The 17,653-nt window shown below is 35.3% G+C and overlaps 2 protein-coding genes across 2 annotated transcripts in view; both read left to right on the top strand.

Moving 5' to 3' along the window:
* The window catches only part of LOC135845497 (fibroblast growth factor receptor 2-like), a 28,042-nt gene extending 18,428 nt beyond the window's left edge, over positions 1-9,614 (top strand). Inside the window, exons 12-13 of the mRNA XM_065364082.1 lie at positions 9,054-9,159; positions 9,240-9,614. Of these exons, the coding sequence (XP_065220154.1) occupies positions 9,054-9,159; positions 9,240-9,356 (223 nt within the window). The 3' untranslated portion in view covers positions 9,357-9,614. The remainder of the gene's footprint in view (positions 1-9,053; positions 9,160-9,239) is intronic.
* Positions 9,615-11,976: 2,362 nt separating this feature from the next.
* On the top strand, positions 11,977-17,413 carry LOC135843522 (fibroblast growth factor receptor 2-like). The gene is made up of 14 exons (XM_065361456.1): positions 11,977-12,067; positions 12,127-12,372; positions 13,211-13,370; positions 13,450-13,616; positions 13,745-13,879; positions 14,823-14,966; positions 15,085-15,205; positions 15,279-15,384; positions 15,504-15,738; positions 15,910-16,175; positions 16,440-16,633; positions 16,707-16,847; positions 16,953-17,058; positions 17,134-17,413. The coding sequence occupies exons 1-14, from the start codon at positions 11,977-11,979 to the stop codon at positions 17,248-17,250; spliced, it is 2,229 nt and encodes a 742-aa protein (XP_065217528.1). The 3' UTR covers positions 17,251-17,413.
* The last annotated feature ends 240 nt before the right edge of the window (positions 17,414-17,653 follow it).

A 17,653-nucleotide genomic window follows, 5' to 3' on the forward strand; every position in this document is an offset into this window, starting at 1 on the left:
CTCCACATAGTTCTCGCTACAAAGCAAGAAACCCCTCCTGTCTTGTATTTCAAGCACTATCAGATGTATTAAATATATTTATCACAAGAAATACAGGTGGGGAGGTATTCAACTCGCAGATTTTAGAGCATTTGGAAATAGAAAAAATTATCGTCATTTAATAGCGTTCAAACTTCTCATCTACATAGTAGTATATTTTTTCTACGCTATTCTTGTTAATTTTTGCGTGTCTTCGGCGGCTTATAACGGTCCTCAGAAACCCAACTTTGGTGCGTTGGGAGGCTGATTGACCGGAATAAGGCCAGCTTTCGTTTTTGGTAACCGTAAGTACGGCAAAGCCGATTATTTTTGAGTATATTACGAGTAATATCTCGTGCATTGTTATTATATATGCGTATTTCTTATGTGCCTAATGTACTGTCTCTGAATAGATAGCAGGATCTCGTGTTTCGTGAAAAATACCACTTTTGGCGCTTTGGTGTTTTTTCCAACAGGTGCCTTTTTTAGGAACTTTGTCGAAATATAGGTCTTTCTGTTCGTCCCTCTATTTGACTGACTAGGTCTCTCTTGAATTCGTCTCAGTGACATACGTGTCAAGATTTCTTTCTTTATTCAACCGTCATAGTCTGTCGATATTCTTTTTATCTCATTTTCTTTGGCTTACGTGACATTTTTCTTGAAAATGTTGCAATTTTTCTCGTGATTATCTATTGATATTTGTAAAACCCTTTCTTCGCGATTGTTACATCTCTTTTTGCGTAAATTTTCTCCTTTCAAATTTTCGAATTTGTTTTTATTCCCCTTTAACGTAATTTTCAATTAATACGAAACCTGTTCTTCTTCTTTCTTCAATTTTTTTTTATTATTATCTATCTTAACGTAAATTTTCCCTCGCAGTTTTCGTACTTCTCTGTTTTATTTCCTTTTTATTTAATATCTTCAATTCTTACGAAATCTTTTAGGTCTTCTTTTTCTCTTTTTTAAAATTTTTCTTTTCTCTATCTTAACGTAATTTGCTCGATTTTTTGATAATTTTTTTTATATAATTCTTCATAATTTCTCGTATTTTTCATTCTACACTGTGTAAAAATGGAATACGAGGTAATTATGTGCGAAATTTGCAAAGAAGATGTGTTGAAGAAAGCCCACCCAAATACGAAAAAGAAGGATGATTATCCGGTCGTTACCAGTCGGTGCAGGCACGTTTATCATTACAATTGTTTACGTGTTGCACACGACTCCAGTATCGACACCAACTCAAAAAAGGAAACGGTTTTGCAGTGCCGAGCGACAGGTTGCTCGATAAAGATAAAGGGCAACGAATATCATCGATTGCGTGTTTCGACGAAAACTGTCCGCATTCCGCTACCTCAGAGGCAGAGGGATCCTGTGATTCCAGTGACGCCGAACGAGAGAGCGGAATTGCAGGCAGCGAATCAGCGATTGACCAATCGATGTAATTCGGCTGAGGAGCAATTGCGCATTTTGACCAATCAACACAGCACCCAGCAAATGCTGTATCGTACACTGAAGGCCAGTTACGACTCTGTGTTGAGGGGCAAAATAGACGCAATTGCGATGACTCAATTTACCGAAATGCTGCCCAGCATCGGCATTGAGCAACCCGTTGTCTCTTTGAGAAGGGTAGATAGGGACTCTGTTACTGATATGGACGAAAATAGGGACGTAGTTCAGGCTGAGAGTAAGGACAGCTCCTCGAGTGACGATATCGAGATTGTCGAGCCGGTTGTATTGCCGGGGGTTGTTGACCTCACGCAGGAAAGACGTAAAAAATCTTTTCCGCGTCGAAAGCAACAGCTTCCGAGCTTTATGACCGACTTTCCGCTCGTGCCCACCCCTCAGCTTGTTGTTACTGGTCAATCTTCCGTGGGAACAGGCAAAGAACGCGATTTGATGGCAGATCAACCTTTGTCTGGCTCTCAGGGAAATAGCTGCCCAGTGCCAACAACTGAAGGGGTTGCAAGTTTGCCTTCTTGTTCGACTATGAACGTCTTGAAGGAGACTCAAAAATCACAGGGGAACAAGAAGGCAAAAGAGGTGAATCGCTCTCCGCTTGTACAGGACCAAGTTGTGAAGCTGCGAAACACCAATACGAAACTCGATAGGAGCTGTACCCTCTTTCAGAAGCGATTCGATAAGCCAGCCGAGGTGCTTGCACCTTTTTACCCTATTAATTCCTATCCTTTGTATTGCACTGTTGCGGCGTACGTGGCCAAGTCAGGAGATATGCCAGCGGTAATTTTCATCGACGATATACTCCTCCTTGGCGACGGACACGCGACAGGGATAGCGGAGAGGCTTTTGCAGGGTAAAAAGTTTGCAGACACCCTTGATCAAGGATTATACGGAAGGGATTTAACAGTCGAGTCCCTGATAGAAAACCTATCGGAATTCGACTGTTTACCTTCTCGTGTAATGGTGGCAATAGGTACGTACGATAGCTGTATAAAGACTGATCCGAAGATTTTCGCAAAGAGGTTGGATAACCTCCATGGGCTGTTGGCAGCCAAAGGAGTCATTGAGCGGTTTATGTTACCAGTTGTGTCGATTTCGACAGACTGGCCTCAAATGCTTGCAGATGATCCCCACTACCTGTGCGAATTCTTCAATGATCTTTCTGGTCATCCGGTATATGAAGATGAGTTAGGCATCTTTTACGATCCGCAAGTATACGTCTCGGTGATCAGAAAAATGACAATGCATTTTAATCTTATTCCTGAAAAAGTGCTGAGGAGGTCGAATTTCAATCAAAAAAACGATGACTCCACCTCGGTGAGTGACATTATGATAAACAACTTAAACCTTTTCGATGAAACTCAACAGTCCGATGACGTACAAATTCAGGAAAATTTATCTCGTAATAATGTGTCGCTAACCGCCGAAGACTCGGCAAATGTTGATTTATTGTTTCTAGATCGAGTTATGTGCAGCGCACTAGAGAAATTGGCTTCGCGTAACGAACGAGAGGCTACCATGGATCAAGTAGATATTGAACTTTTGAGAACCTCTCGCCGTTTACGGATGGTCAATAAGCGAGAAGAGGCGACAGCACGCGGCGAAGAGATGAATGTGGAACTTCTGCAACGTATAGCTGATGAGATACTTGCAGAAGAGAACGCTAATTCACCCCTTCGCACGTACTTATCGTCTCCAGCTTCGGAGAGTAACGAAGCAGATTCGCGAAGAAACTCTGCCGAAGCCTCGCTCTCTCCAGTGCCTGCTGCTCCATCTATAGACCAGCAACAGCCCGACGAGTCGATAGCAATGGACATTGAAAACCCAACATCGCCAACCGAACCATCATCTTGGGTTGCATGCATCGATGCTGAGATGAAATTATTGGAAGACGAGCACCATCGTGTCTGTTCCCCGATCGATGAAGATGATGAACCAATGTCAGACGAGTTCATGCCGGAAACATCATAGATCGACTCGTCGCAGCTGCAACCACCCGGATTTGACATTCTCCCAAAAATCTACATTTTAGTGCATATAGAAATTTGGGAGAAGCTTCGTGAGTATCGCCCTCATGATTAGAGCTCATTTCATTTTTTTTCAATCAAAAAGGGCACCCTGTGCATTTTTGGAAAAAAATGAAGTAGCTAATAATTCGTTGATTCCTTTTTTGGAAATTTTCCTTGAATTTTCACACTCGATGAATATTAGAAAATGACGCAATTTTCGTTGCAGGTCATTGAGTGTTGAGTCAGGGAAAATAGCCATTAAATGAATCTTCGAAATAAAACTCCTTTTGCTTGATTTTGATCTTCATGTTTCGTGCATGAATTTTAAAATTGGGCCAAGCCTTTCCCCTTTAGTCAGATTTTCAAAAACTCCCTTTGTTGGAACTAACTTTTCGTTGAAGGACGTTTACGAACGTATAGTAGAAAAAACTTTCACGTATAGGGACCTATTTTTGGATTTCTGATCGAATTCGAATTTTTCTCGATTTTGATGCTTTTTCGTTGCAGGACACCGCAGGGTGTATATTAGAAATTGGTCTTTTTCTGGAAAGTTCACTAGAATTCTGGGTTTATTAGTTCGATTCATTTTCTTGCATGAATAGGGACAAGATAGACCCCCCTCCCCTCCCTTTTTTATTTTTTATTTTATTCTATTTTATTACGTAATATTTGAGTACATCTAATTTTAGTTAAGCTCTATTGCATGCTAGAGCAAGTATTTTTTAGATTAGCACCGTAAGTTTCATATCTATTAATTCAATTTTCGATTTCTAAAGCTAATTGGTTACCGGAAGAACGTGGAAAATACTTTATCAATCCCAATGTTGTCGACAGCGTAGCTCCGAGCTTTTAAGCCATGTCTAAGTTCCAAGGAACATTTGAAAAGCTTGAATCCTCAACAAGTAGCTGATTGTGACCAGAAATCGAAACCTTATCGATAATCACTTTTTTATTAATTTTAATTCGTGAAAAACGACTCTTATTTTTAGCATTAGAAGTTGAACTTTTTTCCATTCGCATTTCGAGCGCTTAAAGATCTAATTAAGTTTCTTGGATTATTTTGTAGAATTATTTTTTAATGAGAATTTCAATTTAGGCTATTTTTATTCTTATTCTGAAGAAAGGAAACAATCTTTCTTTTCTATATATACGCTTCGAAAAATGGTACAAGACATTTTTTAATATCGCTTGAAATTAACATGAAATCAACGACCTTTTTTCATAATTATAACTTTGCAAAAAATCACAGACAAAAGATTTTTATTTTCTGCCTCTATTATTTTAGTAAATACTCGTTTGTTAGGATAAGTCTCTTTTAAAGGTATATTTTAATTTGCTTCTCTGTATTTTTTCGAAATTATAAATTTTAAATTTTTCAACGTAAATATCGAATCAAAATGTAGATGAAAAGTAATGTAGTTTTAAGAATATTCTATTTCTCAGTCTAATTTTAATTGTGTGTAACTTTGTTGAAATACTAAATACTGTTAGGTATAATCGTTGTCTATTTCCCCATTTTTACAACAGAACTAGTTTTAATCAAAATTTTGAAAAGTGTACAAAAATCTGCTCCCATATTTGTTAACTTATCAGTCCTTTGACTACGAAACCAATGGTACTAATTTTTGTAGATTTTTCTATTTATCTATATGTATCCACTTATGTATATGCATTATGTAGTAAGATAACCTACTTAAAAAACAGCTTTGCTCATTTTTTCGTATGTTCTGTTTAATTTTAGAATTTGTTATTTTTAGTTATATTTTTAGTTTTCAAAAAACATTTACTCGTTAAGATAACAACCTATGTACTCGAAAAGTAAAAACATGAAAAATCTTCTTTGTTACCGATGTGTTAAGATTCAAATTTTTTTTCAATAGTTAAAAGTCGAACAAAGACAAAAAATGAATGTACATAGTTCTAGAATTAAGAATCACTCCTGTATATACAATCGTGTTTAGATTAGGTTATAAACGTGTTGAAAATAATAATACCCCTATGTAAATTTTGTATTTATTCCTCTAATACGCATTCCCTATGTGTTTCATATGTAATACTTTTGCATTTGTTCATGTTGTGATATTTCTATGCATTTTTATTGCATATGTGATATGTTGTGTATGCATGCTTTGTATATTTCCTGCTTTAAGTTTACTTACGACCATTTGATTAGAATTTTACTCTATTTTTTCTAAATCCTTTTTACTTTTCACTTTTATCTTTTATTTTTCCATTCAACTTAACGTAACGTAAACTCTATTTAATCAAAGGATGACCACTTTTGGACTTTAAAATCTGTTTAGTAATCGTAATTTTCGCGTATGCCCTGCATATAATTTTTTTTTTCTTTTCTAGTCATCCTAATTATTTTACAAAAATTGGCATTAAAGTACACAGTCGCTGTTAGGGAAAGTTAGATCAGGTTCCATCAGAAAGCAAAGCCCTCATTGTCAAACCTTAGTAAATTGGAAAAACAGAGTAAGATAGATTTCGAGATGAGTAGAATCCTCATTGGAATTTTTTCAAAAAACCAAAAAATCGTCAAAAATCTTAAAATTTTTTATAAAGTATAAAAATACAAAAGATGTACAAAATTGTACCATCCTCAAAATTCCTCTTTCGAACTCTATGACCTTCAAAACATAAAAAATTAAAAAACTATATAAGGTCAAAACAAATCTAAATTACCTTTGATTACAATTCAACAAAACTAACACACTATTACTGCCTAATTACATCCATGAACTAAACAAACTAATCCAAAATCTTCTATTTTTACGATCACTAAAGCTTCTAGCATCTCTTTTCGAAAACTTTTCATTTCAATTAATTTCAATTAACTTGCATTTTTTCTTCATAATTTTCGGATCAAATAAAATACTATATTTCTATATAGTCAAACCATTTTCTAAATTTCCACAAAAATTCAATCTAATTTATCACTAACTTTCGATTAAATAAAAATACTATATCCATATAGTCAAAATATGTTCCAAATTTGTATAAAAGTTTAAAATCGTTCAAACTTAAACATTTTTGATCAAATTTCCTTTGAGCATTTGAATCATATCGAAATTCCATAGTAGTCTTCTTAGTCAGGTGTTGAAATAGCATTCTTTCAAATGATTTCGAAACGTTCGATACTATCATTCAGTATCATAAATAATTCACGATCCAATTCTTTTGAATTTCTCAATCATTTTGTCAGTCATCTTTTATAGGTCTTCTATGTCAGTTTCGAGCTCACGGTCTGTTTTGACAGAGTTCGTAATTTTTTCAAACCAACTTGTCATGTCTTAAATCTTTATTGCATTGAAGGACAATGGCAATTGGTGAGATATTCTTTCTTTGTCATCACATTCCGTCGAGAATTTTCATCCTCCAGGACAATTTTTCCAAATTTTCATGTTACCAATGAACAGCAGCCAACTTTAATGCATTGGCATTGTTGCTCATTGTAACAAATGTGTTTTGGTTAAATTAGTATTCATCTTCTGACATTTTCGCTTCCAGTCATTTCTGACATTCTGATTTTGAATTAGGATCACTGATTATCTCTCATAAGACTCACTTTTAGTGTAAAGATTTGACAAATGAAGTTATTATAGATTTTCTCATAGGTGCGACAATAGGTCATCAAAATGTGAAGGACAAGATTCCAAATAATGGACATATTCAAACTCTAATACCCACACGACATCCCAAAAAATTATTATCATCCTCGATTTGTCTAATTTGAGCCAATTTTCCTTCTCCTTCCTTTGCACATGTTTTCCTAAAACCTTCAGACTTGAGCAAATCAATATTCTCAAGAACAATAGTTCAATCAAAAGTCTGAATTCCATTTTCTTCGTATTCCAAGGCGAACCTAGTTTCAACAGTTCTATAATTTTTTTTGAAGATCTAATACTTCGATTTCTTCTTAGGTCTTGTCTCCTTTTCTCAAGCTGCCAAAATGCGTATAAAAAACAGCCAACGCCACAGCTTGTTTCTTTTTTCTTTGCACTTAGACGCAGTCTGATCATGTCAAAAATATTTACTCCATCTCATTCCTTTTCGGACTTAGTATGGCATTTAATGTATTCAATGTCTATGACAGTGAATCATTGGTGTTGCACTAATATGAATCAGGGGTGAATGGACAAAAAGTAAATATTTTCTAAAAAATTTTCGAAAACTCTGCTCCATTTTTTAAATCTTGACTTCAATGGACGCTCCTGCAGGCCCTTAGCCAGCTAGTCGCTTGCACTAGGACAGCTATTGACCTCGCAGAACGTTCATTGATCTTTCAGACCCAATTAACCACCTTTCTTCGACCTTCCCAAGTGATTCGAATGGTAGGACTTGGATATATCTTTGTTAAACCATGCTCACTCTATTTGAGGTGTAGGAAGGTGAGTAGTTGAGACTTTGATTTTGTCCGTATTCTTCTGCTCACCTGCAGTGGAAAGTACGGAGGGGCAGAGGGTATCCCGATGATATTTCATGGCACCTAGGGTTCCAAGGCATATTCTCCTCAGGATTCTTTGGCGTCCGTGCTTCCCCCTACGGTTCTGCATCCCTTGAGTGAACCAAGGAAGGGGGCATATGTGAGGGGACTTATGCCTTGCAACTCTTAGGTGTTGCCACATATCATATATCTCTCCGCGTCTATGTGTAAGATTACTCCTAGAAGAAGATGTCCCTACTTAGACCAGTGGGAGAAACTTCCCCTCCGACTTAGCGAGATGCCAGCATCGAGCCTCGGAGAATCGGTAGCTCTCGCCACTTATATTAGAAACAAGGAAGCCGAAACTCCTCTCTAATATCAGTCCAGTCGCGTGGGTATTATCAGGTTAACCCAGCACGACATTTGTTAAAGTGTACTTTTCGTCAATTTAAAGAATATTCATTAAATTAAATATTCTTAAACCTTTTATCGGTTAATCGTCATACACTACCAATCGGTTTTAAAACAATCGTTATTATCATCGCGTTTCGTGTATCTTGATCTACTCTTGCTAAGGTAAAGTTCTCGCCGCGTTTATAATAACACCAACTATGGTCGTAAGTATTCAACTTCTTCCATAATTAATATGTTAAAATGAATTTATTTACCTGTTATTATTAAGATATAAATAGTTTTCAGCGAGGCTCAAAGGGGTAGGATCAAAATGGTGGTTCAAAAATTTTCAAAAAATTTAAACCTCCCTAATTTCTGCCCCCCGAGGATCGAAAGTAAGAAAATCACCTCACATAACATTTATCTGATTCAAAAAGATAGTTTACGCTAAAAAAGTTTTTGAAAATAATACTCAATGGTTCCTAAAATTATTTTCTTATTCGCCACTTTGGGAACCCCTGGAGCCCAAAAAATGGTCATTTTGGCTTAACTAACCACGGATTCGTATTTCGTACATTTATTACAACATTTTTAGAGTGGACGAGTTGAAAACTAGGTGGGGCCAAAAAATGGCCTTATCGCGACTCCTCCTTTATTTCGAATTTTTAAGGATTTCCTTCAAATACTTAGGTATTCGGTGAAAATCAACAAGGATGATTGCAAAATTCTCGTGTAATTTTTTGCAGATACAAACTGATGATGGATTGCTGGAGTTTCTGGCCTGAGGATCGTCCAAATTTCTCGTCAATAGTAGAACGCCTAAAAGAATTATTGATTGATGCAAGGCCCAAGGTATGTTTAACATTGTGGCTTGTTTAAAAATCTCTCGCAACTTTATATAATTCCTACTGTGTATGGTTTTGAAATTAAAGGTAGTCGATGGGTTATACCATTCAGAAAATTCTGATGAATTCGACTCGCAAAGTGTTATTTCTACAACGGAATCCAGTGAAGACGAAAATGAAATTAGAAAACCTATTTTGAAATGATCAATTTGATATAGGTACCTAGAAAATATTTTGTCGGTATTGTTTCTATTCTCTAGGTAAGATAAAAAATTATTTGTTTGACCGTAAGGTGGCGCCATACAATAGGTATATCTAATTTAGTATTTAGTACGTATATAAGTACATGTTATGTAATTTCATTTATTTTCTTGCATTTTTACTGAATATGAAACGTTGGTACGTTTGTTGATATGTAGCAACTTAAGAATATTATCATTCAATTTTATGAAACCACTACAATTATACACAGTGCTGTCTAATTGAATTCATTTTTTGTACCTATGGTATGCATTGCAATGTACGTAATTAGATATTTCGACTCGGTACCTAACAGAAAATGCTACAAAGAAACCTCACAAGGGAACCTTTTGAATTGGCACTTTCCAATTTGAACAAAGCCTAGCTAGATTGGAAGAGGATGCTCTAAAACCTTCGAAACATAAATTTCAGATTCTTATGTTTTAGAGGGTTATCGCGAAACTCCATAAGTGCCATTTTGAAAGTGGATTTTTGAATAATTTGTAAAAAATATAGTCAAATTTCCAAGGACAGTGCACGAAAAACGAGTTTTTCGGCAAGGATACGTGATAATCAGGCACAGAAACAACTGCAATTTGACCTATTTAGAGCTTTTCAGTGTGATTTGAAATTTCGGGTTAACTTTGAAAACTCGCTGAAGACAACAAACAAAAAGGTCAAATTGCGATCATTTTTGAGCTGGAACCTACAATAAGCCCCTACCCCATTGTCACAAAAGTGAAAAAGTTGGGTTAGGCACACATGTTGTGAAGGTCTCAGAAACTCTAAGTACCGTCAACTGGGGTGATACGGATAGTGGTCATTTAGAGCCCCTAGGGGACGAAAATCAAAGTAGTTGATAATAGGTAGTGAAAAATCTTCTTCATTCACCTGGCAACCTATTCTAAGTGTTGAACCGAATTTTTCCGAATGCTTACATGTGATTTTTGATAAAATTGTGACTGATGTTTGAAATCTTCGAAAATTTTGTTTAAAATTTTCTTAAAAAGGTGAACGGAAATCTATAAACCAAAATACAGAAAAATATAATGTTGTATACATTGTGTAGTAGTATTATTTACCTACAATATTCAAATTTCAAATTTTTTTTCAAGACTCATGGGACAGTGGTACGGCCATTAGGAGTAAATGTGTGAATTTCAAGGGGGGAAACGGATAATTGGTTAATTGATTAATTAACGTATTTATTTCATTTTTCTCCGCTCTAAACAGATGGGTGATCTCTAATTAGTCGAAAACAACCTTTTACTCAATTTTATGGGAATCAAAAATATTCAGAAAATTCAAAGGGTGACCATTTTATGCATTTTTTGGGAAATTTTTTTTTGCCGTGAATCGATTTTAAATTTGAGCAGGGGGGTTTTTTTGAGACGGTGAATTCATTTCCAGTGTCAAATTTTCGTCAGAGTGCACCCTTCTCCCGGAAAAAGCCCATTTTTTGTTTTAGAAAATGATCCAGAAAAGTCGAAAAAATATGTCAAATTTTGTATTTTTAATGACGTTTTGTGACCAATTTCAGGTCGCTGAGCACGAAAATGATGTTTTATCAACATTCCTATTTTTGATTTACTCAATGTTACGTTTTAATTTCAATCCTAAATTTATTTCGTTTGAATAAAAAAAAAATTTTTTGAAAAATTTTTTGCAGGTAGGATAAAAGCAGGTAATATGGGGTTGCTAGTAATATGGGGTACCCGCTTTTTTCGTATTCTATGGGTGCTATCCAACAGGAAAAAATTTAAGGAGTGTTTTTAAATGATTCTAAGACGATCTGATCAGACCCGGAGGCGATTGGTCACGTGTACTCTTTTTAATTCGTCGGTGGTGACTTTTTCATGCAACGCCAAAACAGATACGTCAAGTTTTTTGAACGTTTTCGCGAAAAATACATATTTTTTTGAAATTTCAAGTAGAGTGTCGGAAAGAGCCATGATTTTACTATCTATTTCATACTTTACTTTTTCAGTGAGTCGTTTTTCTGAATTGAAAAAAAAAATGGAACATTTTTGGCGTTAAAATTTTCACATGCTGGTAATATGGGGTACCTTGTTTTTCTGCAGATTTTAGACATATTCTGAACCAAAACACTAACAAATTACAAATGTAAAAATTATGAATAAAAATAATTTTTCCTGTTTGTTTTATTCGTTTATTTTCATTTTTACAAATACTTCATGTTATCTGCCATTTTTTGGTGAATTTTCAACAATTTTTTCGAAAAATCAAAAAATTATGAAAAAAATCATGGGAAACCATGGTTTGTGCGTGAAATAAATGTAAAAACTGGAAAACATTTTTGTTTGGCTTTTCAAAAGTCATTTCATTATAGTTTTTATTGGTACCCCATATTACCTGCACTTTTTCAAAAATGTCGATTTTGAACTTTTTTTCAAAAAAAAATTAAAAATAGTAAAAATGATTTTTAGTGGCCACAATTTTTATCACAGATGGGTAAATGTTTGAATTTTCGAATGTCACAAAAATTTTCATTTTTCATCAATTTCTCTCCATTCAGGAAGAGTTTGAACTTATGTACCCCATATTACCTGCACTTACCCTATTAATGCAGGGAGTGCATAGAATAATTTCACAAGTACATCCCAATGGTAACAATTACCGAGCTAAAAACGGATCATGTTCTCTATCCAATTCCTGTACCTACCAAAATTCCCGTGTTTTTATGCACCGAGTACATATCCATCCTTTCTTTCAGACGCAGTGATCCGGGACGTCGACATCAAGCGTTTATCCACCACCACAGCCACCCCCACCACCACAAAAACCACCCCCACTACCTTAAAAACCACCGAAACAACCTCAAAAGCCACCCCCACTACCACCAAAGCCACCACCAATTCCACCACAATTGATAACCCTTCCACCTCAACTACTTCCTCTACAACTCGCTCCAATCCTACAAATTCTTCTAGCATCACCTTTAACGCAACGTACTATTCGAGTAAGTATTTTAAAATATTTTTGAATATAATTGTCGATTAGTCAGGTGGAATGGTCACTTTTCATCCGTCCCTCCTCAAAAAACATGTAGCTACTGTAAATTCGGGTGGCTTTAAAACATCCACTACCTAAGTAGTAAGTACCTACCACTGATCTTATTCATCGTTGATACACTCACAATAAGTACCTGCCAACCTACCTATACCTACCTACCTAGGTAGGCCTGACCAATATCGCCAACCGTGGGTTCAAGTCATTTTGGAGTCTCCAACGACTTTTTGAAAATCCCTATAGAGCCACCAGCAAATTTTAGAAATTTGAAATTTCCACAAATGGAGTTATAAGCTGAAATTGACTCTGTAGCATAATTTCAATACGCCATGAAGTCCACTAGAGGTGGATTTCAAGTCGTTTTGAAACATCCAGTTTCTTTTTTGGACCTTCATGGCAGATAACGTACTAGTTATTTTTTCAAAATTGACGTATTCCAGTCTCAAACATGTTTTTTTTCCATCGAAACATTCCATTTTTAAAATTATTCCAAAGTGAATTGTAAGCCATTTCAATTCGTTTTAGAGCTTCCAGTAGATTTTTATAAACTTCTTGATTTTATTTATTTTACATCAAGTTTTCATTTCTAGTCAGCAGTAGAGAAAAAATAGCAACATTGAATATAAACACACCAAACCATGATTTAAGACTTTCCTGACTTTACCCCCATTTTTCTTCTACTGACCGACTGAAAAGGTTTTTGTTTGCGCCATTATTTTGTATTCAGCGAGTTTTAGTTGAAATTTCTCTTTTGTTTAGCATTCAAAGTTTGCTTTTTTCATTTGCAGAGTATTTTCGAGTTTATATCAAGCTTATGGAGGCTTACACTTATGATTTCGATGACCATTCCAGCTCAATATTTCAAGAATACGAGCGTAAAGTTACTACCGGTGTTAAAGAAATATTCTCTATGCCAGATTTTGCCCGAGCGCGCTTAGTGGCTATTTTGTAAGCGATGCTGTTGATGTTGCATTTGAATAATGAAGAAAAAAATATATAATTTTTTCATTGTTTTCTGATTGACCAGAAGTACATTTGACATATCTCAGTCGAGGGCTGTAGTAGATCTCGAGTTTTCTGATGTTGTTAGTGAGACACATGTCGGAGACACATTATCTGGTCAGTTAGCCTCTTATAAAAAAATTGGTTCGTTGACTGCATCTCCGGAAAAACCTTTTGTTATCAATTTCAGACGTGAGTAGCAGTTGCATTTCAATTAACCTTACAAATTACTCATGGGTACCTACCTACGTATTTTTTTTTCAAATTTTAAAACAAGTTTTGATCGACAGTTAATTTTTTCTATGTACCTACCATTGCAGAAAATCTTCCTTTCCGGTGTTCTCCTACGGAAATCCCCTGCAAGAATTCGTCTAAATGTGTCCCATCATCAGGCAGATGCGATAAAAACGCCACATGTCTGGATGGAAGTGATGAGGAAGAGTGTCCGGGCGCAGGTATTGTCATCTTGTTTCATTATCCTGAATATAAATAGCGCTTACCTAGCCTACCTAAGTACCTACCTACATCTTCTTATTATTTTATACATGATGTGGGTTTTTTTTGTTCCCATGAGATATCAGTAAGTACTTCACCGATTTTTATAATAGACCCCTCAATAAAAAGCTTGTGAAGTATAGATATGCAGGCTGTTTTCCAAATTTCGAAAAGTTGTGAAGGAAGCTTTAAAAAGCTTAAAAAAAGCACAAAAATGTCAGTGCACAAAGTCGCGAAAGTACGTATAGTCTATACCTGGAAAGAGTTTGGCGAAAAATGCTTTTTGACCATATTCGTAAAGTTTTGAAGAAAGCTTAAAACTGAAAAAAAGTTCGCAAAGCTTCAGATGCGATGTAAAAAATTATAACTCTTCAGTATACCCAATGAATATTTAAATAGCCAATGTATATTTTAATTAAAGAATAGCTTTTGAAGTATGAGATGTGACAGTTTTTATGAAAACTTGAAAAGTTTGTGGAGGAAGCTTTGAAATTTTTTTTAAAAAACTCAAAAAGCTCATTACAGAAAAAGAACTGTGTCAATATAAGTAGTTAAGTATCTACACATGAAAAAGTGCTATATTAAGCACACTTTTTCAAATGCTGGGCTATTTTGAAAAATCCTGACTCATATATGAGTTTAGATTTTCCAACTGAGGGGTTTAATTTTTTTTGCGAGTTCTTGACAAAATTAGAATCACGTTTTGAGGACATCCTAATTGCATTTTTTATTCAGAAATCTTGAAATATTTCTAAAATGTTGTCAAGTAGGTATTTGTTGAATTTTTTTTTCAAAAGTCCAAACATGCTTCTCTAATTTAGTATGCAGGTATTATGTGTAGCAATTATGCACCTACAACTACCTACCTATAGGTAAATTCGTGTCCTTTCTTGTATAAATTAGATCGATGTACAGATGAGAATGATAAATTCTCTTGTCCCCATTCTGGTGGAATACTGGTTTGTGCCAGTGTTAAATGCGACGGAAAAAAGGATTGCCCTGGTGGCGAAGACGAACCTCCAACTTGTGATAAGACCCCAGGCCAAGGTACTGAAAGCTTGCGAGTAGATTACTGCGTGTTCATTTTGTTAATGTTGTGGTTGTTTACCGGTAAGCTTCACATTCATAAGATAAGTAATGGAATGTTATAATGATTTCATAACAGAATCATCACAACCTACGTTTGGAAAAGATGACATGATAATGAAGATATCGGTCACCGCGCTAGGAATGATATTGATAATCGGAGTAATATGTGGCATACTTTTTTTCTGCAAATACAAAAGGTAAGTAAGCCAAAACTTTCTTACAATTATTTCAAATTCTAAACTTGTGACAATTATGTAAATATCTACCTAGAGAAATGAGACAAAAAGATACCCAAATCGCGGAAATGACACAATTGGTGAAAAAGATTGTAGTGAAGAAACAAATCAACATCGATGACGATTTTCCCGATGTTTTGGTAGGTATCTAGACGCATACAAATATTATAATAACCAGAATAAAAACATACTAACCTACCCAGATTTTTGACTCTGACTTAAAGAAACTGATTACTATTATTTAATATCTTGCCAACAGAATATGCCTGTCGTTTCAATTGAACGTTTGAAATCTGGTAAAGTTAAAAATGGCATGGTTTCGGTAGGCGAATATGAAATGTCATTAGATGAAAGTTGGGAGTATCCTCGACAAAATTTACACTTGGGGGAAACATTGGGCGAAGGCGAATTTGGGAAAGTAGTGCAAGCCGAGGCAAGGAATATTTGGGAACGTGGAAATGGCATTGTAACCGTGGCAGTAAAAATGCTCAAGGGTTCGGTGATCCTTATACGTATCTTAAATTAATGCTTAAATAATAACAGCTTTATCAACATAAGTATAGTGTACGCAAATCACCTAATTTATGAATACCTATTGAAGTGAATATGTAAGTACATAGTTAAAAGGTATGCTAATCAATAATTTTCTCACAACTTGAATTCAGATGATCACATGGATTCAGACATGATAGACTTGGTATCTGAAATGGAATTGATGAAATTACTTGGAAGTCACCAGAACATCCTTCGACTTCTTGGCTGCTGCAGCCAAGGAGGACCATTGCTTGTAATTACAGAATATGCCCAAAACGGAAACCTCAAGAATTGTCTGCAAAAACATCTTCATCATTCCATAAAAATGGAAGAAAGTACTCTCTTGACTTATGCTCGTCAAATTGCACAGGGAATGGTTTATCTGTCTTCAATAAAAGTGTGTACCTGTTGGAAATTTCTCACCTGATACAAGCTTGTGATCAGTAGAAAGCCCAATAATTGTATTTTCATCTAAAAATATTCAGTTCAAAGTCAACAAAGTCAACCAAAGCAAACAATTGTTTGTATTTGAGTTTGAACTAGAAATTTTCTACTCAGTGTACTATTATGGTGGATTTATGTACCTACATCTATACTACACTATGCAGATCGCACTTGCAATTACGAGTACCTACCTATTAATTTTATTTTCATTCAATAGTGTATTCATCGAGATTTGGCTGCTCGCAATATCCTTGTAACAGCTCAGTTCACGATGAAAATAGCTGATTTTGGCCTCGCCCGAGATGTGAGGCATACAGAATACTACAAGAAGACATCAAATGGCCGACTACCCATAAAATGGATGGCTCCAGAAGCTTTATTTCACAACAAATACACAACTCAATCTGACGTGTAAGCTGGAAACTACCATTACCATGTATAGGTAATAGAAAATGAAGAGAAAATTACATTCAACTTTTTTCAGCTGGTCTTACGGCATATTGTTTTGGGAGATTATAACGCTGGGTGATAATCCGTATCCGTCAATCGAGGATTTCACCGGGCTACGAAATGCTTTAATGCAAAATTATCGAATGGAAAAACCCCCAAATGCATCCACAAATGTGTATGTTCAATAATAAATTTATTTTCAATTTTTAGTAATTTTCTTTTAGATGCTTTGTGAAAATCAGCAAAGCTGATTACAAAATTTTGGCGTAATTTTTTGCAGATACAATTTGATGATGGATTGCTGGAATTTTGAACCCGAGGATCGTCCAAATTTCTTGTCAATAGTAGAACGCCTAGAAGAATTATTGACCGATAGTGATACTAAGGTATGTTTAGCATCTGGCTTGGTTAAAAATCTCTCGCAACTTATAATTCCTACCGTGTTGGTTTTTGAATTAAAGGTTGTTGATGGGTCTTACCCTTTGGAAAAATCTGAAGAATCCGACTCACGAAGCGTTATTTCCACAACGGAATCCAGTGAAGATGAAAATGAAATTAGAAAACCTATTTTGAAATGATCAATTTGATATACTTACCTAGGTAGTAGTTTGTCTGTACTGTTTCTATTCTCTAGGTACCTACATAAAAAATTATTTGTTTTACCGCAAGGTGGCACCATTCAATAGGTATATTTTATTTAGGTATGTACATATTTAGTAAGTAATAATATACATTATGTATACTTTCATTTATTTTTTTGGCAATTTTCACTGAATATGAAACGTTGGTAGATTTGTTGATATTGCCGGGCTCGCAATTTAATCGATAGTTTAGACCCAAAAACAAAAAACAGAGTAAGTTTTTTTAAATTTGAGCCGGTTTTGTGGTTAGGAGAAACTGCAAAAGTTGTGAAAATGGCCGTTTTTGCCCAACTTCAAGAGTTCGTAGCGACGACATCCGTATTGTTTTGCGAAAAAAACC

The sequence above is a fragment of the Planococcus citri genome, chromosome 4, assembly GCF_950023065.1.
Source record: "Planococcus citri chromosome 4, ihPlaCitr1.1, whole genome shotgun sequence".
NCBI classification, from domain to species: domain Eukaryota; kingdom Metazoa; phylum Arthropoda; class Insecta; order Hemiptera; family Pseudococcidae; genus Planococcus; species Planococcus citri.

Coding starts and splice junctions, on each gene's coding strand:
- LOC135843522 (XM_065361456.1), top strand. CDS start 11,977: ATGCAGGGAGTGCATAGAATAATTTCACAAGTACATCCCAATGGTAAC. Junction 13,617..13,744: donor TTTTGTTATCAATTTCAGAC/GTGAGTAGCAGT, acceptor CTACCATTGCAG/AAAATCTTCCTTTCCGGTGT. Junction 16,848..16,952: donor CCAAATGCATCCACAAATGT/GTATGTTCAATA, acceptor AATTTTTTGCAG/ATACAATTTGATGATGGATT.